Source organism: Phyllobates terribilis, unplaced genomic scaffold (genome assembly GCF_046119375.1).
Source record: "Phyllobates terribilis strain yellow unplaced genomic scaffold, ASM4611937v1 Scaffold_3__8_contigs__length_932513732, whole genome shotgun sequence".
Classification (NCBI taxonomy): Eukaryota; Metazoa; Chordata; class Amphibia; order Anura; family Dendrobatidae; genus Phyllobates; species Phyllobates terribilis.
The window spans coordinates 105893331-105920029 of record NW_027362763.1 but is presented as its reverse complement, the minus strand read 5'-3'; the positions used below and the strand labels follow the sequence as shown (position 1 = coordinate 105920029).

The window sequence follows — 26699 nt, the reverse complement described above, 5'->3', positions numbered from 1 at the left end:
GATAGCAGGCGACTCCCATGGGTCAGATGTCTGAAGCTGATAGGTACAGTGGGAGAGAATGGCAGGTAGCCTGACGGGTGACCCGGGTCGGCAAGCAGGTGGACACGGCAGGTAGCCAGACAGGTGATCCAGGTAAACAAGCAGGCGTACACGGCAGGTAGCCTGAAAGATAATCCGGGTAGGCAGGCGGGCACGACTGACAGACAGGCTGGCGGGCACAGCTGACAGACAGGCTGGCAGGCATGGCTGACAGACAGGCTGGCAGGCACGGCTGATAGACAGGCTGGCAGGCACGGCTAATAGACAGACTGGCGGGCATGGCTAACAGACAGGCTGGTGGGCACTGGAACCTGAGGGCTGAGGAGAGTGTTAGCACACAAACAACAACCTTGCACAGGCACCTCCATTTTGGAGGAGGTGCTTTATATAGGAGTGGTCCTCCGGCCATTGGTCGGGGACTCTTTAGGATAGCGCACGCGGCCCCTTTAAGAGGGAGGGAGCACACACACGCGCGCCCTAAGCACAGGGGCCGGGAAGCTGCGCGCGGTGCGTGCAACAGCAGTAGCAGGAGCAGGGGAGCTTGAGGACGCCGGAACTGGTCCGCGGCGGTGAGAGGAACGGTGTCTCTGCCCGGCAGGAGGCAGAGACGCCGACGCTACAGTGAGGTGACTGTAACTGGATGACATTGGACATGCTTAATACAATGTCCTGCCCACAGTGCCCAATAGTCAAGTGACAAAATAATGGGGTCCTTCCCCAACAAGGGCTGTGGTGTAGCAAGGAGTGTTCGTGTATTTTCTTAAAAAAAAGTATTTTATGATATTCCTTTCCCTTTAAAACATTTTTATGAGTCAGATTTCCCTTTTATGTGATTTGGCTTCATCTGCAACAACTAAAGTTCCTCTAAATTAGAAAGGCATCCTGTGACTTAGCCAAGGCTTATACATTTCCCTTCTACAATTTACAAATCACTGGTTTGCTGCAATTTACAGGCTGGGAAGTTGATGTAATGGGCGAATAGACTGTGATAAGAAGGTGCTGCACATTCCTACAAATTGTTCTCATTTTCTTTGCTTCAATTTTTATTTTTGTCCATTTCCAGGTAATTCAAAGAGAAAGGAGCGCTGGGCTGGTTTCCATCTATTGAGTTCTTTGACATCTCTCTTTTCTTCTTCCAGGCTTTGTATATTGACCTTGACTTTGAATGGAACACTGTGGACAACAAACAGAAGAGTATATACCCTATCGAAAGTCTGTGTCACATTAATAGGACATAGTGGCTGTCTACCCTATAATACCCTAGAATAAAAAAAAGAAACTTTGCAAATAGTCTTTCATAATAATCTTCTACTCTGTTGAGTATATGGCTCCTATACAGACCCTATGTGGCTTCATAGTAACAGACTACAAAAAAACTCTTAAGTAGTCAGACCATTCATTCACACTTCATTTTTTGATCCTGAAAGAACTGGAAAATGAAGAAGGGAGAGAATTGCCAAAAAGGAGACAGGGTAATGACCGCTGGAGAGGGAATAAGTATGAGAAGGACCGAAGACAGGTGAGTATAAGAATTTATTGCTTTTTAACCCCATCCCACGATTTTGTTGGATTCATGCACACCAAAATTTGGATTCGCTTGAATACACAAATTTTAAATTAAAAAGTAACATTATTTGTTTAGAAATAACTAGCTCATCTGTACTATTTATCATTCAAGATGAGTCCATCTTTTTAAGTTTGAATTCCCCATAAATTGCCAATAAATTAGATTTGCTGTGAATCAGAAGTACTCTAAAACCTCCAATTGCCCTGAAAAGATGTGGATGACATTTTGACTTTCCTAACTCTTTTCAAAATAATTAAATCTGAATTATTCTTTCCTCACACAGTAATCTTCTTTGCTGTGCTGTCACACACTGTATGTACAGTTTCTTCAGTGTTTTATGGCTCTCTATTCCTATAGCTACGCTGTGATCTGGGATGTCCTCTCACTATGGAAATGTCCTACAAAATCGCTGCTGTATTCCCTGCTTCCACTTTTATACAGACTAGGATAGTCTCTTCTGATTGGCTGTGCTATACAATGTGATGTGATAGCGGCAAAGCATTATGCAATCCACCTAGTTGTGCCAGTGGTCATTAGATCCTTTTCTGGTTAATGCAATCTTCTACCATTTGTATATACTGTATCTACAGTATTCATCTATCTCATATCTATTTTATAACAATCTTTGAATTATAAAGGTTGATTTTATGGAGTATTTAGGGACTCATATTAACAATAAGGTGATACTTACCCTGGTTTATTGGGCAATTTTTGAAGAGGAATGAAAGTATCAGCTTTAATCTTGTAGGATTCCCTGCAACAAAAAAACTATATCAAAAAGCTGAAATGTCTAATTTCTAAAATACAGAACACGGACTTGAATTATTACAGTACTACTGTTATTATTCTCATCATTTATTGTGGTATATATATCTTTTTGTTTTAGTGTGCATTTTTTACACTTGCTCTGCTTTTTTGTCTTCAGGCTTTTTTTAACACATCAGTGGCTACATGCAAGACTGTTCTGCAAGTAGCAATGATATTTCAGCTGGATTGATCTTAAACAGCACCACGGTGAACAAAACCATCCTGGTACAGAAAATATGCAACTTCATGAACTAAGCTTTATATGTTAGAACCTTGCTGTTAGGTTTTTTTTCCTTTGCTGGTCACATGACCTTGTTGGCCTATTTAATCCTGCTCCGCCCTTCTGGCTTTGCTGGACTTCATTGTATATCTACTTTCTAGCTAGCCTGTGCTCTGTATCTAACTCTGTTAGTTTGCTTGGTCTACGGACCTCTAGGTTCTATCTATTTTGTTTGTTCGTCTGTCTGCTACTATTTCTGTTAGGAGGTGTCCCATATTCCTCCCAGTCCTTAGTACTTGTAGGGATTCCCTCCCCAAATCTATAGGTCTCCGTACAGACTAGATTAGGACTTTAGCAGGTCTGATCGCAGGATCAGGTTCCCTGTTACATCGTAGGGATTCAGCTGAGTCCTATAGTAGGGACAGATCTCCTCTCTTTCCTTAGCTTTGGTAGCAGAACATAACAGTAAGTCCAGCCTGTAAATTCTCTAAGGAAAGATTTTTTTTTGTTCCATCATGGTGGCGGTTGGATTTTTTTTTGTAAAAAAAAAGGACGGCGGTTTACGTCCTTGTCTGGATTTTCGTGAGATTAACAAAATTACGGTACGCAATCCTTACCCACTGCCATTGATTCCTGATTTGTTTAACCAGTTATTGGGGGCCAAGTGGTTCTCTAAAATTGACCTTAAGGGGGCATACAATCTGTTGCGCATGAAGGAGGGTGATGAATGGAAGACTGCTTTTAACACTCCTGTGGGTCATTTTGAGAATCTGGTTATGCCTTTTGGTCTTACTAATGCTCCTGCATTTTTTCAGAATCTGATTAATGACATCCTTAGACCTTTGATCGGTAAAAATGTGGTTGTGTATTTGGATGACATTTTGATTTATTCGCCAGATCTGGAGTCTCATTGGCGGAGCGTGCGTGAGGTATTACAGTTATTAATGGACAATTCGCTTTTTGCTAAGCTGGAGAAATGTGAGTTCGCTGTACAGAGAATTAGTTTTTTGGGCTACATTATCTCCAGCAAAGGTTTTGAGATGGATCCGGTTAAGGTTCAGGCTGTGCAGGAATGGCCTAGGCCTATTGGTTTGAAATCAATACAGAGGTTTTTGGGTTTCGCCAATTACTATAGAAAATTCATAAAAAAATTTTCTAGTATTGTCAAACCTCTGACTGATCTCACCAGGAAAGGTGCTGATGCGGTTCAGTGGTCTTCTGAGGCCATTGAAGCTTTTGTGTATCTCAAGGAGAGGTTCACCTCTGCTCCCATCCTTATGCAGCCTGATGTTACTAGGCCGTTTTTGGTTGAGGTTGATGCTTCCTCTGTGGGGGTTGGCGCAGTATTGTCTCAGGATAACGGGGATGGATTACATCCCTGTGCATTTTTTTCAAAAAAATTTTCGGAGACTGAATTGAATTACGATATTGGTAATCGGGAATTATTGGCTATTAAACTCGCATTTGAACACTGGCGCCACTTCTTGGAAGGTGCGGAATTTCCCGTTCAGGTTCTTACGGATCATAAAAATCTGATATATCTTGACGCTGCCAAGCGCCTGAATGCCCGTCAGGCTAGGTGGGCACTGTTTTTCTCGCGGTTTAATTTCTCCGTTACTTACATCCCTGGTACTAAGAATGTTAAGGCGGATGCCTTGTCTCGCAGTTTTTCTCCCATAGTCGGTGCTGAGAAAGAGGAAAACATTTTACAAGAAGGTGTTGTGATAGCTGCTTTAGACTCCGTTTTGGAAGATGAGATTCTTAAAGCTCAGGAGAATGCCCCATCTAACACTCCTCATGGGAGGTTGTTTGTGCCTGGGACCTTTAGGAGAGATTTGTTTGTTGAGTGTCACGAATCTCGGTTGGCAGGTCATCCCGGAATCTCTGAGACCAAGAGACTGGTGGGTCGCAGTTTTTGGTGGCCTGGATGGCAGAAGGAAGTCATTAAGTGGGTGCGCCAATGTACTATATGTGCTAGATCTAAGTCCTCACATACTCCTGCTGCGGGGTTGCTTTGTCCTTTGGAGGTCCCCAGTGCTCCTTGGACACATTTGGCTATGGACTTTATAACTGACCTTCCCCCCTCTGAGGGTTTTACTGTCATCTGGGTGGTCGTGGACCGTTTTAGCAAGATGTGTCACTTGGTTCCCTTCGTCAAACTGCCCTGCGCTAAAACTCTCGCTAAGGCCTTTGTCAAGGAAATTGTCAGACTTCATGGCGTTCCTACTGACATTGTTTCTGATAGGGGTCCTCAGTTCGTGGCTCGTTTTTGGCGTGCCTTTTGTGACAGGTTGGGAATTCATTTGTCGTTTTCGTCCGGATATCATCCTGAATCTAATGGCCAGACAGAAAGGAAAAACCAGGATGTTGAGCAGTTCTTGCGTTGTTTTGTGGCAGACAATCAAGAGGGGTGGTCTGAGTTTCTGCCACTTGCCGAATTTGCTCTGAACAATCATACATCTTCTTCTGCTGGTTGTTCGCCTTTTTTTTGTTGTTCTGGGAGACATCCGTCGTTTGGGTCGTTCTCCAAGTTGGGATCTGCCGTGCCTGAGGAGGAGAATTTTTCCGGTGATTTGGAAAGAGTTTGGACGGATGTGCGTGGTAATCTTCAGGAGGCCAACAGAAAATCTAAAGACTACTTTGATAGGAAACGACAGGAGGTTTTGTTCGCTGTTGGTGAAATGGTTTGGTTGTCCTCTAGGAATCTGCGGTTGAGGATTCCTTCTAAGAAATTGGGTCCCAAGTTTGTAGGGCCCTTTAAGGTGCTTCAGGTTGTCAACCAATCTGCTGTTAGGTTGGAGGTTCCTACCTCCTGGAGAATTAATCCGGTCTTTCATGTCTCTCTGTTAAAAAAAGCTGTTGTGTCGGATGGTGACGCCTCTGCCTCTGTTCCTCCGGTGGTGGAGGACGGGGAATATGAAATTTCTCGCATCCTTGACTCTAGACGGTATAGAGGTAGTTTGCAGTATCTTGTGGCCTGGAAAGGTTTCGGACCCGAGGATAACTCTTGGGTGAGGTCAGATGATGTTTCTGCGTCCAGACTTATCAGAGCGTTTCACAGGAGATTTCCTGATAAGCCTGGTCCTAGGGGATCCGGAGGATCCTCTTAGAAGGGGGGGTACTGTTAGAACCTTGCTGTTAGGTTTTTTTTCCTTTGCTGGTCACATGACCTTGTTGGCCTATTTAATCCTGCTCCGCCCTTCTGGCTTTGCTGGACTTCATTGTATATCTACTTTCTAGCTAGCCTGTGCTCTGTATCTAACTCTGTTAGTTTGCTTGGTCTACGGACCTCTAGGTTCTATCTATTTTGTTTGTTCGTCTGTCTGCTACTATTTCTGTTAGGAGGTGTCCCATATTCCTCCCAGTCCTTAGTACTTGTAGGGATTCCCTCCCCAAATCTATAGGTCTCCGTACAGACTAGATTAGGACTTTAGCAGGTCTGATCGCAGGATCAGGTTCCCTGTTACATCGTAGGGATTCAGCTGAGTCCTATAGTAGGGACAGATCTCCTCTCTTTCCTTAGCTTTGGTAGCAGAACATAACATTATATTAGTGTTGAGCCACCCCCGTAGTGTTCGAGTTCGGTTCGGTTCGTCGAACACCCGTGTGTTCGCCGAACTGTTCGTCGAACTGTTCGTCGAACACCTTCGAACACCGTTAAAACCAATGGCAGGCAAACAAAAACACATAGAAACACATAGAAAACACCTTCAAAGGTGTCCAAAAGCTGACAAACTGCTCAGAAGACATAACTAACACATGGAAAAGTGACAAGTACATATAGTCATGCGAAAATAAAAGAGGTGGAGGAGTAAAAGGAGGGGGAGACACAAATATAGGCATGTCATGCCCTTCTAAAATCCAAAAAGTGAGAAGCCGACACGGCCAGTCCGCTCCTGCCCATGCCACCTCCGTGTCGCCGGGTTTGTGCCAGAGCTGCGGTGAACCCTGATGGCCAGCCCCCCTCTCCCAATACTGGTGCCTGTCCGCTGGTGGGTCGAGCGAGCCCCCCTGTGGTGGAGGCAGCTCTAAGCTTTTTAATTTAAATTGTCTCTCTAATTTGAATGAATACACTTTAAATCCATTTACAAGGATCTATTGGAGGGCAAGTCTCATGCCAGCAGCCGCGTAATTCCAGCTCCAGTAGCGTCCACTAAAGCTGCTGCAGTTAAAAAGCTTTTATAAGGATCGAGCTCGGCTGTCCACCGCAAGGCATCCTACTGCCAGTCCCAGCCCCTATGCCTTGGGGTGCCTCCTGATGCTCTTCACTGAGTATCCCGTGGTCCCGAAGCATTTCCTTTGAAAAAATGAAGTGTCCAAACTACAGGTGGTGTAGCTTGCTTAACAGCCGGGATAATCCGCTGACTAGCAGACCCTGCTACTAGGCACAAAGTATTTCCTGGGCTAGATGCAGTTAAAAATTTGTAATTAGATACTCTCATTGGATGCTGAGAAAGCATTCCATAGAGTCTCCTGGCACGCCATATATGATTCTCTTAAAAAGCTTGGGGTAGGGGTCTAGGGGACCCTTTTATAGCCAAAATCACGGCCCTGTATCGCAATACGTCACCTAGGCTGAAGATAAATGGAACTGTAGCACCCTGAGGGCTCGGTTGCTACAGAGGTATTGCACCTCACCCAGAGGTGTGATATCTCACTCTCAGGTAAGGATGTAGTGTGGATCAGGACCCGACACCTGCATGCATTACACCACATTGCCGTGGGGCAGGGTGACCAATATGCCCCTGAGATGGGCACGACAGTCCCTGTCCCTGGCTGGAGTGGGGGGAGGGAACACTGAGGAAGGGGAACCCTGTATTGCAGGAGCAGGGAGGAAGCAGTTCCTGGGTGCATTGAGAAGGGAGTATAAAAGGTGGGCACCATCTTAGTTCAGTGCAGAGAAGTCTGAGCAGAAGTGGCAGGGAGCAGGGGCTCTGCATGAGCTCTGCTCCGGAGGCGGGCCTAGTAACAGAGGCCCAGGCCTGGAAGAGGGAGAAGGAAGGAAGAGGAGCGGAGAAGGCTCCAGGAACGAGGAACGAAGGGATCTCAGGGGTGCGGACGGGCGAGTCGCCACCGCACACCAGAATCCACCTGCGTTGAGGGGTCAGGCCAAAGTGGGAGACCAGTCCCCGAAACTAGTGGAGGCAGGAAACGACCCTCAGCTAGAAACAGGAGGCTGTGACATTTTATGTGGCGCAGCCCCTCGCTACACCCGCTAGGAAGGCACCACATAGGGTCAGGGAAACTGGCGCCAAGTTTACCAAGAGGAGGCCCGAGGCAGCCGGACAGAAGGGTTGGTAAGAAAGGCCAGACAAAGGACACATAAAGGGGGTCCTGTGAAGCGCTCCAAAGTTATCTGGGAGTTGTCTGAGCCCCTCACCTGGTGAGCACAGTACGACGTGGGCAGCCGTTACCTGCAGACGTGGTCTGGATAATAAGAACTGTGAGTAAAGGCCCTGGACTGCATCACTGACTCCGTGTCAATACTGCTGCTTCCCTGCACCATCACCCCCATCCTCCGCATACACTGCCCTGAGGCTATACTCCTCCCGTGGGGAGTTATGCTACGCTCTGCTGCACCCACACCACCAGCCTCAGCGGTCTGCCCTGGAGCGGCGGTTCACTCTGACCGCAATCCACGGGTGGCGTAGTCGGACATTTAAACATCAAAACCACATAAATAGTTCCGCCACTGGTTTGACCGCCCTGAGCCACGGAACCGGGTTGCCGCCACGGAGACTACAACCACCAGCATCCACCAAAAAGGGTCCGGCTCCGGGTGTCCCAAGGCCCAGGGGGCGCGTCAGAACATTTTCATCACCTTTCACAATCACCAATGGGACAAGGCAGGGATGTTCTCTGTCCCCTCTCTTATACATCCTAGTGACGGAGCACCTGCTCTCATCAATTCGCCATAACCCCAATATTAGGTGGATTGAGGTGGGAGGCACCGAGTACAAGTGCTCTCTATTTGCTGATGATGTCCTAGTATATATCACTCAATCACATATATCCATCCATGCTGTTATGGCTGAAATAGATCACTTTGTTACATGGTCAAATTTTAAAATCAATGTAGCGAAGTCTGAGGCCCTCGATGTCTCCCTCCCCAAATCCATATAGGATTCCATCCAGTCCAACTTTCCCTTTGCCTGGCCCTCACAGGGTATCAAATACTTAGGAATTCCTATTCATAGAGACCTCTCCCATCTATGTTATCTTAATTTTGGGCCCTTTATTGACCAACTCCATACAGACCACGGTTGGCAAGTTAGAACTGTAAGATTCACTACGTGAACCACTGGTGTTTTGTGGAAAAGCACATGTACACTGTGTTCCAAATTATTATGCAAAAAGTATTTAGGAGTGATAAGGGAAGAATTTGTTTGTCAGTTAAACTCATTGATGGTGATGTGTGTCAGGGCTCTTTATATCACTGTAAGCAATTGCAGACACCAGTGCTAATTAGTTTGGCAGGTGTGTCCAATGAAAGGCAAGACTACTTAAGAAGGCTCTCTCACATTATTCAGCAGCCTACATTTTCTGCCAAAATGGGAAAGAAAAAGGATGTGTCGGCTGCTGAGAAGCAACAAATTGTGGAGTGTTTAGGTCAAGGCATGACTACAATCAACATTGTGCGATGATCAGGATGAAGTGTCTTGGCAATGAAGAAGTATGTAGCTGATTCACAGTACACACGTGTGCGTGCTGATAAGGGCAAATTGAGGACTCTTTCCTACAGGCAATTACGTCAGGTTGAAAGAGCAGCGGCAAAAAAGCCTTGTCATAGCAGCAGACAAGTTTTTGAAGCTGCTTGTGCCTCCAACGTCCCCCGAACAACAAAATGCAGGGTCCTTCAGAGGTTTGCAGCTGTGCATACGCCATCCTGTCGACCTCCTCTATCCACTTCACACAAGCAGAAACGGCTCCAGTGGGCCAAACATTACATGAAGACTGATTTCAAAACTGTTTTGTTCACGGATGAGTGCCGTGCAGCGCTCGATGGTCCAGATGGATGGAGTGGAGGATGGCTGGTTGATGGACACCCCACGCAAACACGGCTACAGCGCCAATAAGGAGGAGGTGGAGTAATGTTTTGGGCTGGAATCATGGGGAGAGAGATTGTCGGCCCCTTTAGGATCCCTGAAGGCGCTAAAGATGAACTCCATAATGTATGTGGATTTTCTCAAACAGCACTTCCTGCCATGGTTCAAGAAGAAGAACCGTGTATTTCACAGCAAGATCATTTTTCTGCATGATAATGCACCATCTCATGCTGCACATAAAACATCTGCATCTCTGGCTGATATGGGCATAAAAGGGGACAAACTTATGGTGTGACCCCCATGCTCCCCTGACCTCTACCCCATTCAGAACCTTTGGAGCATCATTAAAAGGAGTGTCTATGATGGCGGGAGGCAGTTCACATCTAAGCAACAGCTCTGGGAGGGTATTCTGTCCTCATGCAAAACAATTGAAGCAGAAACCATCCAAATCCTGACAAATTCAATGGACGAGAGAGTTCAGAAGCTCCTTTCGAACAAGGGGTCCTATGTGAAAATGTAACATCACCTAGAATAAAGTTTTGAGTTGAAAACTGTTTGATTTCAGTTTCTAACAACCTGCTAATGCTTATAATTTCAAAAATGACCATTTTTTTGGTCTTTATTAAAATGAAAAGGTTGATCGAAAAGTTTGGGGGATCTAAGAGTGTGGCAACCCAGTAGTCATGATTACTTCGAATTCTGACAATATGAGGGTCATGCTGCAGGTAGTGCAGCAAGAAGGCACTTATGTGTCTTGCGCATCTCGGAGCCCCAAAATTATTTTCCGGGCTAGATGCAGCTAAAAATTATTTTTAATTTTAAATCTGGTGGAGCTTATTATAGATGGCCTAATAGGATCAGTGCTGCACACTGCTACAAAGTCCAAATTATTTTCCAGTCAAGATACAGATAAACATGATTAGTAATTTGAAAGCTTAAAACGGTTGGTATGGTGATTTTAAACAATCATCAAGCTTTTACTCTGACCAGGATGACACAGGGGTAGAAAAGTCGTTTCGGATCCATGATTTGTTCATCTTTATGAACGTGAGTCTGTCTACATTATCAGTGGAGAGCCGCGTGCGCTTATCTGTCAGCACACCACCAGCAGCGCTGAACACACGTTCAGACAGAACGCTGGCTGCGGGGCATGACAAGATCTCCAAGGCGTAAGTGGCTAGCTCCGGCCATTTATCCAGATTGGAAGCCCAAAAAGAGCAAGGGTCCAGTGACACAGTCGTGGCTTCAATGTTTACTTGGAGATACTCCTGTACCATCGTCTCTAGGCGTTGACTATGTGTCAGACTTCTTGTCTCCTGTGGCCTTGCAAAGGATGGGCTAAAAAAGTGGTGAAATGATTCCGCAAAATTGATGTTACCACCAGATACTGTGGTTCTGTTACGGTTTGAGTGCTGAACACTTGACGGTCCCACGGTTGGCAAGTTGGAACTGTGAGATTCACTACGTGCACCACTGGTATTTTGTGGAAAAGCACATGTAAGATTCTGCAACAGTCTCTGCTGATACTCCTGCATGCGTGCATCCCTTTCTATGGCAGGAATAATTTCTGCAAATTTACTTTTGTACCGGGGATCTAACAGTGTGGCAACCCAGTAGTCAGGATTATTTCTAATTCTCACAATTCGAGGGTCATGTTGCAGGTAGTGCAGCAAGAAGGCACTCATGTGTGTTGCGCATCCAGGAGCACCAAGTCCCTGTTGTGTTGGTGGCGAGGTAACAATCATGCTTCCTTCCTCTGTCCTCTCCTCCCAACCTCGCACAACAGAAATGTGATCAAGGTCTCCCTCATCTGATGAGTTTTCCATGCCCATCGCCAGTTCATCCTCCACTTCTTCCTGGGCTCCTGCACCTTCCTCACTAGTTTGGCTGCTACCATGCGCCCTGGTAAAACCATCTCCCCCACCCTCACATGCCTGCCGCCTTGGTGCTGCTGACCGTCTGGACCTTGCAGATGTTAGCCCTTCCGCATACAACTCCTCCTCCTCTACTTCCTCCACCTCCTCTTGTGCCACCACCTGACTCCGAATTCTGTTTAACATGTGCTCCAGCATGTAAATCACCGGAATAGTCATGCTGATAATGGCATCGTCAGCACTAAACATCTTCGTCGCCATTTCAAAACTGTGCAGAAGGGTGCATAGGTCCCTGATCTGAGACCACTCCTCCAGCGTGATTTGCCCCACCTCTGAATCTCGTTGGCCCAGGCTATACGTCAGAACGTATTGCACCAGGGCTTGTCGGTGCTGCCACAGTCGCTGCAACATGTGCAGAGTTGAATTCCACCGGGTAGGCACATCGCATTTTAGCCGGTGAAGTGGCAGGCCCAACGACTTCTGTAGAGATGTAAGTCGCTGAGCTGCGGGATGCGAACGGCGGAAGTGAGCACACAGCGCCCGTGCCCTCTGCAGAAGGCCATCTAGTCTGGGATAGTGGGCTAAAAATTGCTGGACAACCAGGTTCAACACGTGAGCCATACAAGGCACGTGTGTGACATTGCCCCGGCGAAGGGCCGCACCCAGGTTTGCAGCATTGTCGCACACGGCCTTCCCTGATTTCAGGTCCAGTGGAGACAACCATTCATGAAATTGGTTCTCCAGAGCTGACCACAACTCCTCAGCTGTGTGACTCACATTTCCCAGACATTTCAATGTAAAAACCGCCTGATGACGTTGAGCCCTACTGCCAGCATAGTAAGGAGGTGTGCAGGATCCCTTCTGCACAGTTAGAAAGCTTGTGGCATGACCAGACAGGCTTTGGGTGCAGGTGGAAGACTGAGAGGAGGTTGAGGAGGCAGAAGCAGTGGAGGAACTTTGACATAAAGAGGATTGACGCACAACTCGTGGGGACGGCAAGACTTGGACAGCAGCCCCTTGTCCTGCTGTCACCATAGTTACCCAGTGCCCAGTCAGCGACATGTAATGCCCCTGTCCATGCCTACTCGTCCAAGTGTCTGTGGTGAAATGCACCCTGTCACACACAGAGTTTCTCAAAGAAGCGGTGATGTTGTGTGCGACATGCTGGTGGAGCGCAGGCACACCTTTCTTTGAGAAGTAGTGCCGACTGGGCATCTGGTACTGGGGCACTGCGACGGACATAAGGTCTCGAAAATCCTCTGTGTCCACCAGGCGGAAAGGCAGCATTTCTGTAGCCAAGAGCTTGCAGATGGTGAAATTCAACCTCTTAGCTTTCTCATGGCTAGGAGGAAATGGTCTTTTACTTGTCCACATCTGAGGGACCGAGGGCTGGCTATTGTGCTTAGACGGGGTTGATAAGGGTGTCCCCGGCAAACTGCCGGTCTGTGAGGAAGATGCCGGCGGACATGTTAGGTTGCCTTGATACAAAGGTGGTGCTATCGATGTCGGACAGTGCTCAACACCAGCTGCTGTTACCACCTCCAAAGAAAATGATGACCTGCCAATCACGCTGGCTGTTGCGGGTAAAGAGGTGGCAGGTCTGCGCCCCAAAACAGGTGTGACTGCTGTCCCCCCAGTCACAGAGGATGAAGAGGCCGCGGATGCACAAGATATGGCAGACGGTGGTTGGCCCGGCCGGCTAGGCCGCATTGTAGCACACTGAGCTTCCCATTGCAACTTATGCTTCATGTCCATGTGCCGGTTCATGCATGAAGTACTCAAACTATGTATTTTTTGGCCTCTACTTAGCTTTTGCTGACAAATGTTACAGATAACACGAGTTGGGTCATCTTTATCGATCTGAAAAAATTCCCAGGCTATGCAAGGCTTAGCACCCATGCGACCTGAAGAGCCACCACGACTTGTGGTGAGAGGGAGAGTTGTGTTTGAGGATGCAGTTGTTGACGTGCTTCCAGTACTACGTCTCTGTCCAGGAAGGCGCAACCTGACCTCGTCGTCACTAGCATCTTCCTCCACCTCCTCTGCTGACCTCATCTCTTGGCTGACTGTGGGTTGACAGTAAGTGGGATCTCCAACCTCATCATCATCACCCTGTGTGTTATCACACCCGTCGTCCTCAGAGCCAACCTGTTCCTGCCCTGACAAAAAACTAAAGTTGTCGCTCCAATCAGGTATTTGAGTCTTATCATCGTCTTCCTCATTGTCTCCACCAACAGGAGTTACAGTTTGGGACTGAGGGTCTACATTATGGTCAGAACCTTCTGCGTCTGGTCCTGGATCCGACTCATAAAGATTCTGGGCATCAGTGCAGATCATTTCCTCGTCTGGATTCACAGAAGCGCTGGAGTCGACCTCTGATTCCCAGGCTATAGTATGAGTAAACAGCTCTGCAGACTCAACCATCTGTTCTACCTCATACTCAGACGGGCAGCTGGAGATTTGGGAGCTGTGAGGAAGCAAGTGCGATTTGGGTGACACCTTTGAGGACTGGAGTATTTGTGATGTTGAAGTTGATGTGGAGGAGAGCCCACTTAAAGGAGCACTTGATATCCATTGAAGCACCTGCTGTTTTTGTGCCTCATCTGGAATTTGTAGCGATTGGCGTGGCCGTAAGAAAGGGATCTTATCACATTGTCCGCTAAAAGAAGTAGACATTTTAGTTTGGCTGGAAGATGGTCTTTCTTCTGCAGATGTTACTGTTGCTTTAACACCTACCCCACGGACACAACCTTTTTTCCCCTTCCCAACACGCCTATTCCCCTTTCCACCAGCAGCAGGCCTTTTTCCACTCATTTTGGTGGTGAACTAATTCACAACTCTGGAGTTGTTTGCACAAAAAAACAATGGATGGTAACCGAGCAGAGCTGAGTGGCCAAACTGTGGCATTAGGCCAAAACTATTGGCTGGGTTAGATGCAGAAAAAAATATATTCAGTTTGCAACCTGATGGAGGTCAGTATAGATGGACTAATAGAGAAAGTCCGACACACTGCTACAAGGCCAAATATTTTTTCAGAGCTAGATGCAGAAAAAAATTATATTCAGTTTGCAACCTGATGGAGGTCTGTATAGATGGATTAATAGAACAAGACCCACACACAGATAGAAGCCCAATATTTTTTCAGAGGTAGATGCAGAAAAAAATATATTCAGTTTGCAACCTGATGGAGGTCAGTATAGATGGACTAATACAACAAGTCCCACACACAGCTAGAAGCCCAATATTTTTTCAGAGGTAGATGCAGAAAAAAATATATTCAGTTTGCAGCCTGATGGAGGTCAGTATAGATGGACTAATACAACAAGTCCCACACACAGCTAGAAGCCCAAATATTTTTTCAGAGGTACTGTAGATGCAGATACAAATTATTTTTAATTTGCAACCTGATGGAGGTCAGTATAGATGGACTAATACAACAAGTCCCACACACAGCTAGAAGCCCAAATATTTTTTCAGAGGTACTGTAGATGCAGATAAAAATTATTTTTAATTTGCAACCTGATGGAGGTCAGTATAGATGGACTAATACAACAAGTCCCACACACAGCTAGAAGCCCAAATATTTTTTCAGAGGTACTGTAGATGCAGATAAAAATTATTTTTAATTTGCAACCTGATGGAGGTCAGTATAGATGGACTAATAGAGAAAGTCCGACACACTGCTAGAAGGCCAAATATTTTTTCAGAGCTAGATGCAGAAAAAAATTATATTCAGTTTGCAACCTGATGGAGGTCAGTATAGATGGATTAATAGAACAAGACCCACACACAGCTAGAAGCCCAATATTTTTTCAGAGGTAGATGCAGAAAAAAATATATTCAGTTTGCAACCTGATGGAGGTCAGTATAGATGGACTAATACAACAAGTCCCACACACAGCTAGAAGCCCAAATATTTTTTCAGAGGTACTGTAGATGCAGATACAAATTATTTTTAATTTGCAACCTGATGGAGGTCAGTATAGATGGACTAATACAACAAGTCCCACACACAGCTAGAAGCCCAAATATTTTTTCAGAGGTACTGTAGATGCAGATAAAAATTATTTTTAATTTGCAACCTGATGGAGGTCAGTATAGATGGACTAATAGAGAAAGTCCGACACACTGCTAGAAGGCCAAATATTTTTTCAGAGCTAGATGCAGAAAAAAATTATATTCAGTTTGCAACCTGATGGAGGTCAGTATAGATGGATTAATAGAACAAGACCCACACACAGCTAGAAGCCCAATATTTTTTCAGAGGTAGATGCAGAAAAAAATATATTCAGTTTGCAACCTGATGGAGGTCAGTATAGATGGACTAATACAACAAGTCCCACACACAGCTAGAAGCCCAAATATTTTTTCAGAGGTACTGTAGATGCAGATACAAATTATTTTTAATTTGCAACCTGATGGAGGTCAGTATAGATGGACTAATACAACAAGTCCCACACACAGCTAGAAGCCCAAATATTTTTTCAGAGGTACTGTAGATGCAGATAAAAATTATTTTTAATTTGCAACCTGATGGAGGTCAGTATAGATGGACTAATAGAGAAAGTCCGACACACTGCTAGAAGGCCAAATATTTTTTCAGAGCTAGATGCAGAAAAAAATTATATTCAGTTTGCAACCTGATGGAGGTCAGTATAGATGGATTAATAGAACAAGACCCACACACAGCTAGAAGCCCAATATTTTTTCAGAGGTAGATGCAGAAAAAAATATATTCAGTTTGCAACCTGATGGAGGTCAGTATAGATGGACTAATACAACAAGTCCCACACACAGCTAGAAGCCCAAATATTTTTTCAGAGGTACTGTAGATGCAGATAAAAATTATTTTTAATTTGCAACCTGATGGAGGTCAGTATAGATGGACTAATACAACAAGTCCCACACACAGCTAGAAGCCCAAATATTTTTTCAGAGGTACTGTAGATGCAGATACAAATTATTTTTAATTTGCAACCTGATGGAGGTCAGTATAGATGGACTAATAGAGAAAGTCCGACACACAGCTAGAAGCCCAAATATTTTTTCAGAGGTAGATGCAGAAAAAAATATATTCAGTTTGCAACCTGATGGAGGTCAGTATAGATGGACTAATACAACAAGTCCCACACACAGCTAGAAGCCCAAATATTTTTTCAGAGGTACTGTAGATGCAGATAAAAATTAGTTTTAATTTGCAACCTGATGGAGGTCAGTATAGATGGACTAATAGAATGATGCTATGCCCAAAAGATTTTACTTCACTAGGTGCAGTAAAAAAATTGGTATTCTATACACAGATGGTATATCTTGCAGCACAGATAGGCTACTCCACTGACTAACACACTCTGCAATAGGCCAAAAAGGATTAGCTTTGCTAGATTCAGCCAAATGCTGTGAAAAAAACTTGCACAGCACTGACACAGACCTGCCTGGCAAAAACTGCTGGGAACTGATGTAACCTAGTCCTGAAAAGGACTCCAATTACAATTAGTCTTTACTCCCACAACCTATCTATTTAAGAGCACAGACCTCCCTGATAAAAGTCGTAGGAAATGCTGTAACCTAGTCCTTAAAAGGACTGCAATCACAACTATTCCCTACTCCCAAGCTATCTGTATATTTGTGCGAAAATTGGCTTGAAATTAACAAGGTATAGCGCACACAGCAACAGCGGTGCCGTCTAACACGCAGCTGCAGCAGTGAGAAAATGGTGGCGACGGGGAAAATGGCTTGGTCTTATTGGGCAAGGACATGTGACATACACTGCCAATGACACATGCCCTTGCTTGTGTGAAAAAAAGCACTTCGCTCCGTGTGTGCGCTGCTGATAGGCTGACAGATTGCACCTCCCCACTGCAAATGCGGGAAAGAGAAAAAAAAATGGAGATCTTCATTGTTCCTGCAGAGATCCATCCCCTGCCCCTCCCCCCACCCCGCTGTACACTCAAACTGCGTATTAACATTAATTTTCATCATTACTGAGAAAAAATCCAGTTATGATTTTGGTGCACGAACAGTTATCGAACATAACCTCGAACAGCCGAATTTTTATCAAATTGTTCGTGTTCGCCGAACGGCTCGAACACCGCCCAAAACAGCTCGAATTTGAGATTGGCGAACAGTTCGAGTAGAACAACGCTCATCTCTACTTTATATATTGTATTTCCTAATACTTTTAATACTGATAATATTACTTTCACTACTACTACTAATGTTTCAAATAATAATAACCTGATAAATTCTTTTTAAATCTAAACGCCAGCATTTAATCCTTGTGACATAATGCGGCATAAACTTGTATACAAATATCTGTTCAATTGGATGCTCGCCCAAATGTTCGGGTTCATAAAACTTCTGCACTGTTAGCACTTCCCTAATAACAATGCTCTCTCCTGTAAAGTGTAGTGATCCGAAAAGCTCCTGGCGACAAAAATTTACTGCTGATCCAGGTGAATTGTCTTTTATTTACACAGTGTATGTATGGAGCAGCTGCACATGGCGTAAAGTGTGAAATAGCAGCTCTACAAATAAAGAAGATTTTCTTCTAGGCACCATGATTACAGATGAGCAAATCGATTCATAAAAAAATAAAGTTTGTTACAAATTTCTCAAAAAATCTGATTGGTTATTTTGCTAGATTATGAGGGCAGGAAGAGGTTAAAAATATGTCACACTCACCACACCTCTGCTCTCCATATATCTTCCACAACATATAATCCTTAAATCGGCTCCTCTGTCTTCCATCTCAGGGCCGCTGGCGCTGTTATTCTTCAGAAGGCGCCATGTGGTCACATGGAGCTTGACACAGAGTACTTTACAATAATGTTAGTGCATCACACTCCATGAGATGGTGTGGAGTCTCATCAAATCAAAGGTCCAAAAACTGAAGATGATATAAGACTGTAGAGAGAAGGTAGGGCAGCCAATTGGGAGGACCAAGAGTGGCGGTGACGTATGGAGATGACCAATGGAAGGTGCATCCATGATTTTATTTTTCTACCCCTTCATGGCTAATTTAATTTACATTGAATTTATTCGATGTAAAACAAATTTCCTAGTCAAATTTGAATCTTAGCAGATTTGTAAGGAAGTGGAAGTGATGCCACCCCCTTGAAGTTATGTGTCGTGATATAATGCATTGTCTGTTTAGTAATCTGCATGCGCTTATTGGGTACAGATAGAGTTAATAGTTGGGACTAGCCCAGAATGGGAGGGACTATGTAGGAAGACAGAAGACGACTTACTGATAGTGAGTGATTTAGACCCAGTGTTCAGTAGAGACAGACCTAAGGTCTGACAGTAGGCAGACTGACATGTTATAGTTTATTTTTGTGTGAAGAGGGAAGACAACAGAACATCAGATAATACATACTAAGGACAAAGGAAACATGCAGAGATACCTAACAGAGATTTGGATGCAGAGATTTGACAAATTGGAACTCAGGCTAGAGAGGCCACCTAAACGGTAGGGAACTTAATTCAGGGGAAGTAGAACGTCCACTTAAAGGGGATTGAACTAAAAAGGATTGTATCAGCAGGACTTTAGTGGACAGTTGTTTACAGTGAAAAGGAACTCAATTGGGTGTGTTGAAAGGTAACAATGGTCACCATATGGGGACTTAAACTCTCCTACGGAAAACAGTGAACTTCTAGAGAGGAGTTGTACCCACTCACGTCAAACACTGAGATCCTCATTAGTCAGCTGGGAACTGAGAGTAGCTGGGAGCTGCTGTAGCATTACACCTCGACCCATGTAGCCCTTTCAGGGGAAGACAAAGTCTCCCATAATCATTTGTTGGATGGGATTCAAGAGCATGAAGTACAAGAGAAATGAAGTGTTCCTAACTAATGTAACTAAGAAGTGCTCATGCCTGATTAAAGCAAGAGAAACCTTTGTGAAGAAACATGTCTATTATCTGATGTACATAGTTCTTATCAAGTTCATGTTCAGTAAAAAGAAGTTTAATGTTGGACTTTGGTCTCCGATATTGTAGCACTATGCAGTCTGCAGAGGCATACCACCCAGGTAACAAGAGCACACACACACACAGCTAGGACCTCCATTTTTATACAACGTACTTGGCACCTTGCCAATGGCTTCCACCCCCCCCCCTTCATGTTACACTTAGCATAGTCGGCAGGATCGAGTCTCGTAAAGGAAAGAACAAAAGAATGTGGGGAGAGTGGACTTTAAGATGGCGGCCGATGGAATAGCACCGGAAAAAAGACTCGCCTATAGTGGGCGTAGAGGACACAAAAGGGCGTGAACTATCATCCAGCCCTTCATAGGTTCCTCCTTAAAAAGGGAGTGTCCTGCAATGAGTAGCCAGTTGGTTATGGAAGGTGCCTGCAGAAAAGAGGTGAGGTGGAAGGAAAGGGCCTTCCCACTGGGTGGTAAAGAGAGAAAATGGGAGGAGACATCAGAGAAATGGTATTGCCCATGAATGAGTAGAGCCAAACGAGGAAGAATGCCGTAATTAGAAGTTCGACATCATTAGCCTGCTGGGAGCCGGAGAGGGAGCAGCACTATTTTTTTCGAGATGAGAGACTGTCTGTGATAGAGGCATTGTGGCCCTGCGTCACCAGCGGGAGCTGGACTCAGAACCAGAGTTAGACAGAGGGGAATGCGGACCCTGGGGTTGGAGATATGACCTCAGTGAAGTGGAGAGCGAGTGGATCCTGCCCTATGAAGTTGAGGAGGATGTCCAAGAAGGTGACAACTGGAGTACCCCTTCTTCACCCTCATTTCCCAAAGTGATCCAGGGAGAGCTGGTGAGCAGTACAAATGCTAGAGTTGAAGATAATTCCAAGGAGGGGATGGAGGTAGGCCTCACATGAACTGCGCAGCCAAGTGTTGGGGGAGAACGCGGCCGCTTCTGAAAGTTTTGTGGACTGAGTGGATAAGGAGTTGAAGAGGGATACCATCCAGGGAGTGATTGTGTGGCTGGCCATGAGGGTGCTGGTGCCACTAGAGAAGAGACTGTCTAAGGTGTGATGCCACTTGTTGAAGACAGTCATGGGGCCAGCAAGGCCTACGGCCTGAGAGTGAAGTTTAGTCGGGTGGTGTGGTGGAGAGAGCCAACCAGCCTCTGGGAGAGGAAGAAGTTGCAGGGACAAAGACAGAACCCTTCACCCCGGGCCTGATTTGCTGTCTTGTAAGTGACTAAGAGGTTAGTGTGAGGAACTGGTCATGTACTAAAGACTATCAGACTTTTTTCAGCATGGAGCACCGATGCTCTTATTGTTGTGTTTTATTAATGTTCTGCTTGCTCATCAGTTTATGTGCACTAATTTCACTTGTAAAGTGTCCAGCATTCCAGTAATCTCATCAGTATCTGAGGAGCCTTAAGCCATAGTGCAAACAGTGACTAGGCCCATTGTGTGGAGGTTGAAAGTAGATCCAGAGGAGTAGTCACCACTAGTGATGGACGAGCACTAAAATGCTCGGGTGCTCGATGCTCGGATCAAGCACATTGGAATACTCGGGTGCATGACCTGAGTAACGAGCAAAGCGTAAGTCTATGGGAAACTCTAGCATTTTTCCAGAAGCTCCCCCCTGCGGTCTGCAGAGGGCCTAAAAATTGCCAAAATCGATGGGAACAGTGCTAAAATGACATGGGAACAGCATGGGGAAGACCCCTGGAAGCATTTCTGACTCCCAGGTCACTTCTGTCAAGAACGTTGTCAGAGGTATTGTAATGCACACGCCCGGGCTGAGTGGCGTGTGCGTGTATATGTAGTGATTCCACTGGACCGTGCCAGAGAGTGAATGCCTGGAGGGGCGTAACTAAGTATCCACTCGATCCGACCAGGGTGCAAGACGGCATACGACGCCAGTGCACCAAGGAGGAACCGAGCAGAGGGACCAGGTGCTACTCCAGGACAGACCCCGGACATGGCTGTTGACCCACACAGGGGAATACAGGAAGAGGCCGGTTAGGCTGGCACACAGACTGCTGGGTATAGGCAGACACGGCTGGTATGCAGACTGGCGGATGCTGGTAAGCACGACTGGTATGCAGGCAGGGAGGTACTGGCAGGTACGACAGGTTGGAGCACCGAGTGGATAGGACCCAGTACAGACTGGGACTCAGGAACAGAACCACAGATGCGGTGGACAAACAGCAGAGGGAGGCCGCCCAGAGCTGCAAGCAAGAGCAGAACAAGACGAGACCGCCAGGAGCGGTGAGCGAGAGCGGAGCAGGACGGGACTGCCGAAGCAGCGAGCAAAGGGTCAGAGCAGAGCGAGACTGCCGGAGCAGCGAACAAAGGGTCAGAGCAGAGCGAGACTGCCGGAACAGCGAGCAAAGGGTCAGAGCAGAGAGAGACTGCCGGAGCAGCGAGCAAAGGGTGAGAGCAGAGCGAGACTGCCGGAGCAGCGAGCAAAGGGTCAGAGCAGAGTGAGACTGCCAGAGCAGCGAGCAAAGGGTCAGAGCAGAGCGAGACTGCCGGAGCAGCGAGCAAAGGGTCAGAGCAGAGCGAGACTGCCGGAGCAGCGAGCAAAGGGAGAGCAGAGGGGACAGGGCTCTGTTCACATGGAACAGACTGAAAGGGAAAGGCAGAACTAGGTACACACAGGATACTTGCAATGAAGTAGCAAGTGGGCCACAAACTCACAAACGGGAGTACAGGGACAACAAGTAGGAGTTAGGTACAGGATCAGATTCTGCAGGAAAAGGGAAGGTACGGACATAGAGAAAAACAGGTAACAGGCTAGGAGAGTATTTAGACAAGAACAGACACAGCAGCAAGATACAGGAGCTGGTCTAGGTATGTGGCCCCTAGAAGGCGGAACGAACAGGCTAGGAGCGTGTTCACACTGGCCTGGAAATACAGCCTCCAGGATAGGCAGAAGACAAGAGCCTAGAAGATAGTTCAGACAGGACACAGTTCAGACACGGGAACTGATACCGCAAGACAGGAAACATAGACAGAACCTGGCACGTCAGTGACAGAAGCCAACTGACAGAACACAATGCTCAGGCAGGGATTCTTGGGAGGAGCTGGGTTAAATACCAAGTGACAGACAGCAATAGGCTGATGACACATCAGGGGTGTGTCTGCAGCAGGTACAAGAAACAGTGATCGGGCGCCGCCCTTAAGCAGCAGAAACAGAGGCAAGCAGACAGCATGGAGGGAAGCCAGGCTAGCAGACTGGACTGGAGATCAAGTGCGCGCTCTTGCACAGTGGGAGATGGACCACTATGCAAGGACGCCGCCAGGTATGTTACAGGTATTACGCCACTTTTACGGACTCACAATAAAACATAAAAAAACGAAACCAAAATGGATTTTCCTGGGAAATACTGTATGTTAAGGAACATTTTCCAGGGTAATGACTTGTATATAAAGCAAAACAAATAACCATAAACAAAAATACTCCTCCACACCTTGGGCTATGTTCATACTTAGCGTTTTTGATGCATTTTTGCACTCTTGCATTGCTTTCAACCGTGACAAATGCATTCACCAGGAAATGTCATTTTAACATTTTACAATCTTATCTGGCCATGTGGTGTGTAAGATGTCATCAGACACATTGTGTTTCATTTATGAAGGAGGGACTCTGGAAGTCAAAAAGCCTATTTTTATAGCACCATCAGGCGACCTTTACTATTCTTAAAGGGCCAGCAGTCGGCCCTCACTATTCTTAGAGAGCCATCAGCCGGCTATGTTTTATTGTTCCCTTTACTAAAGAGTAGGTCTCCTATACTGTTATTGCGTATGCAGTGAGTGGCAGGGCTGCCCAAAATTTGGACGCACCCCAATACCCCTTTGAAGAGATTTAGAGGAGGGCTTCCTGACAACAATGTTCCCATTATTAGGAAGTAGGTCTCCCATTGTGTTTGCCTATTCAGTGAATGCAAGGGTTGCCAAAAATTTGGAGGCACTCCAAAGCCCCTTGGAAGAGACGTGAAGGTCAGAGGGCCTCCTTAAAACAATTTTCCCATTATTAGGAAGTGGGTCTCCCATTGTGTTGGCCTATGCAGTGAATGCAAGGGTGGCCAAAAAATTTGGAGACACTCCAATGCCCCTTGGAAGAGATGTGGAGGAGGGCCTCACAAATATTTTTCCCATTAGAAAGGAGCGGAACTCCTATACTTGTAATGCCCATGCACTAAGTGTATGGGCTGACAAACATTTACCCCTGGGGGGTATACGTGATCATACTGTATCAATTTTTTTTTTACGGGCATCATAAGCACCCTTTAAAAAATTATGTGGGTGTTGCATCACGGACCACGGTCACCCAGGTGATATGGTGGTGGAGGATGAGGATGAGGAGAAGGAGGAGGACAAGAGCAAATAGCCAAAATCAGGAAGTGTATACCCATGTGTGGGTGTGAAGAGGTGCATGGGAATACATCTCCCAAAAAAAGATACTGGATTTGAGTTTATGTTACGCTGCTATCATTCGGTGGTGTTGAGAAGTCTGGCCCAATCCAGCCCTTGTTCATTTTTATAAGAGTCAGCTTGTCAGAATTTTCAGCTGACAGGCAGATGTCCTTATCAGTTATAATTCCAGCAGCGGCACTAAAAACCCGCTCTGATAAAAGGCTAGCGGCGGGGCAGCCCAGGACCTCCAAGGCGTAGAGAGCCAGTTCATTCCACGTATCCAGCTTGGATACCCAATAATTATAAGACACAGAGGAATTACGGAGGACGTTGGTGTGGTCGGCAAGGTACTCCCTCAGCTTTCCCACCGTTACCTTCGTGTGACCGTGGCTGCTCAAATATTTGGACATCGCTACATGCGATCTCCTCTTGCCCCCCTTCAAGTGGACCGGGCAAGAGGCCGAATCTATAAATGGAAAAGTGAACAGCTCTTCGGAGTGTCCAAGTGTGGGGTCAGTTGTCTCTGGGCACTCGGCATGGAGGGAGGAAAGAGGATCAGAGTGAGGAATATGCAGTCCAGACTCAAGGCTACTGAGACTTGACCGTGTGGAAGACAGGGTGGTGGTGGTGGCTAAGTGACTGGAAGCATTATCCGCTATCCAACCAACAACCTTTTGACATTGCTCTGGGTTCAATAGTGGTGTGCAGCAGTTCCCTAGGAATTGGGACAGGAAGGTCGGGCGAGAAGATGTGGGTGCTTGTTGTGGCACAATTTCAGCTTGCCCACAGCCTCGGCTTGCACCAACACCATCACCATCACGTCCAGTTCCTCGTCCGTTGCCACGCCCCTTGCCCATTTTAAATGGAGGACAATATCTTCTACGCTCACTACAAATGGCAGTTTTAAATACCTGGCCTGCAGGTAACTATTTTGAACAACAAACCTGTGTCAAAAACTTTGCTGACACACTGAAAAAAAATTTGAATGGAGGCCAAAAATGGTAGTATTTTCAGCGCAATTATATGTGATCCGTGTGACGGACAAACCACAGTTTTAAATACCTGGATTTTTAGCGCTGTAATATGGAAAGGACCTGGCTGTATTGTTCAGTGCCAACAAGCGAATGGCACAGAAAAACAGTGTTCTCTGCATTGCTTTTTAAGCAAATAATGAGGATTAAGATCCAAAAAAATTATTCCTGGCCCCTGAGACCTGGACCTTTGTCTAGAAATGTCTAACAGCAGAAGGCAGAAATCGAATGGAGCCTCTTGTGCTGTATGCACTGCAGTCTGCTATATACCCTGCCTGCCTATATACACTGTCTGCCTGATATCTCTGCAGATGGATTAGTCCTCAGAAGGACTGTTTGTTGAGATGGATATGTGTAATGTACTTGTTTTCTCCCTACACTACCCAATACACAACCAAATCTCTCCCTAGCTCAGTAGCACCTCTCCCTACACTGCCTGATTGTGGAATAAACTGACGAGCACAGAGGCACCAGGTCTGATGTAGATCTGATGACGCTGTGCGGCCAGCCAATCACTGTAATGCCACAACCAACATGGCTACGGCATTACAGTGAGTGGCAGGCAATCCCTGCATGTTGATTGGTGCTCTAAAGAGTGCCAAACATGCAGGGAGGGAACCCGAGCATCCGCCCGAGCATTTCGCAAGTACTCGGCGAGCTCCGAGCATCTCGAGTACTGAGATGCTCGGGTGAGTGCCGAGTACTTGCAAGTATGCTCGCTCATCACTAGTCACCACAGAGAGTCGCATGTGCAGTCCCAGGTGATGAGTTTGGCCTGAGAAAAATATCTCCACTAATGCACAGTTGACTTTGAGGCGGCTGATTCCAGTGAAGGAGAAAAAAAGCCACATGTTTAGTCAGAGTTGATGGAATGACATTGGAGGAATAGGATCAAGACTGAGGACCTGGATGCATGGATGGTCTATGGAGTGTTGGAGATCACTTACTCACTGGGCTGGATAAACATGCTTCAGTTGTGGGATCTGTTGTTTGGATTTAAACTTTCGTAAAAGACTGTTGCTACTGGATACCTGTGACTACAGACTATACTGGCTGGAGATACGAAATCTGTGGGCCAACTAAAAGTTCGGAGACAGTAAGTATCACCTGCCACAAAGGCAGTAGAACTACCACCCTGGGAAGTGGATCTTGTGGACTGAGACAAATGTATTTCAGACATTTATCTGGAATTGCTGTATTTCCATGGATGTGAGGAATAAAATATTGCTGCATTGTTTACCAGCCTAGGTGATTATTTACAACACACAACCTCAGATCTTCACAGTTAGCTACCCTGCTAGCTGACCTATCAGTGTGCCCTCCACTGCCTTCTCCAACCTCTTCTGTGAAGATGGGAGTTACCGCTATGGCTCGGTTAATTGCCAAAGTGGTGGTGGAGAAAGCATGGAGGGATGATTCTGAAGACGACAAGTTGGACCAAAGAATGACCAGAGGAATGGTCCTATGTTTTGACAAGGTACGGAGGTACAGGTTTTTAGAAGAAGAGCATATCAGCCACATCCTGTATGTCAACTGCTGCTCCATCAAACGTAATTGTGTATCCTCTCACTTACATATCCTACAGCCCAAAGAGTGGGTAAGGTTCTTGAAGGAAGATGGGCCAAGTGGGTGGTTCGCAGTGGCCTTTTCCCATTTGGTGGTAGGGTCGGGCTATGAGTAAAAGACTTGGGCGGTGAAACGATTGCCACCGCGAGAGGTGCCCCCTACTGCTGGTCTTTAGGAGGGTGGACAACTGCCCCCATAGTCAGATGACTG

At 46.1% G+C, this 26699-nt stretch overlaps 1 protein-coding gene across 1 annotated transcript in view; it reads right to left on the bottom strand.

The window, feature by feature from the left end:
* Window positions 1-867: 867 nt before the first annotated feature.
* Window positions 868-26699, bottom strand: part of SPATS1 (spermatogenesis associated serine rich 1) — a 144051-nt gene continuing 118219 nt past the window's right edge. The window contains exons 6-7 of the mRNA XM_073672962.1: window positions 2298-2360; window positions 868-1212 (exon numbers count right to left, since the gene is read on the bottom strand). Of these exons, the coding sequence (XP_073529063.1) occupies window positions 1083-1212; window positions 2298-2360 (193 nt within the window). The 3' untranslated portion in view covers window positions 868-1082. The remainder of the gene's footprint in view (window positions 1213-2297; window positions 2361-26699) is intronic.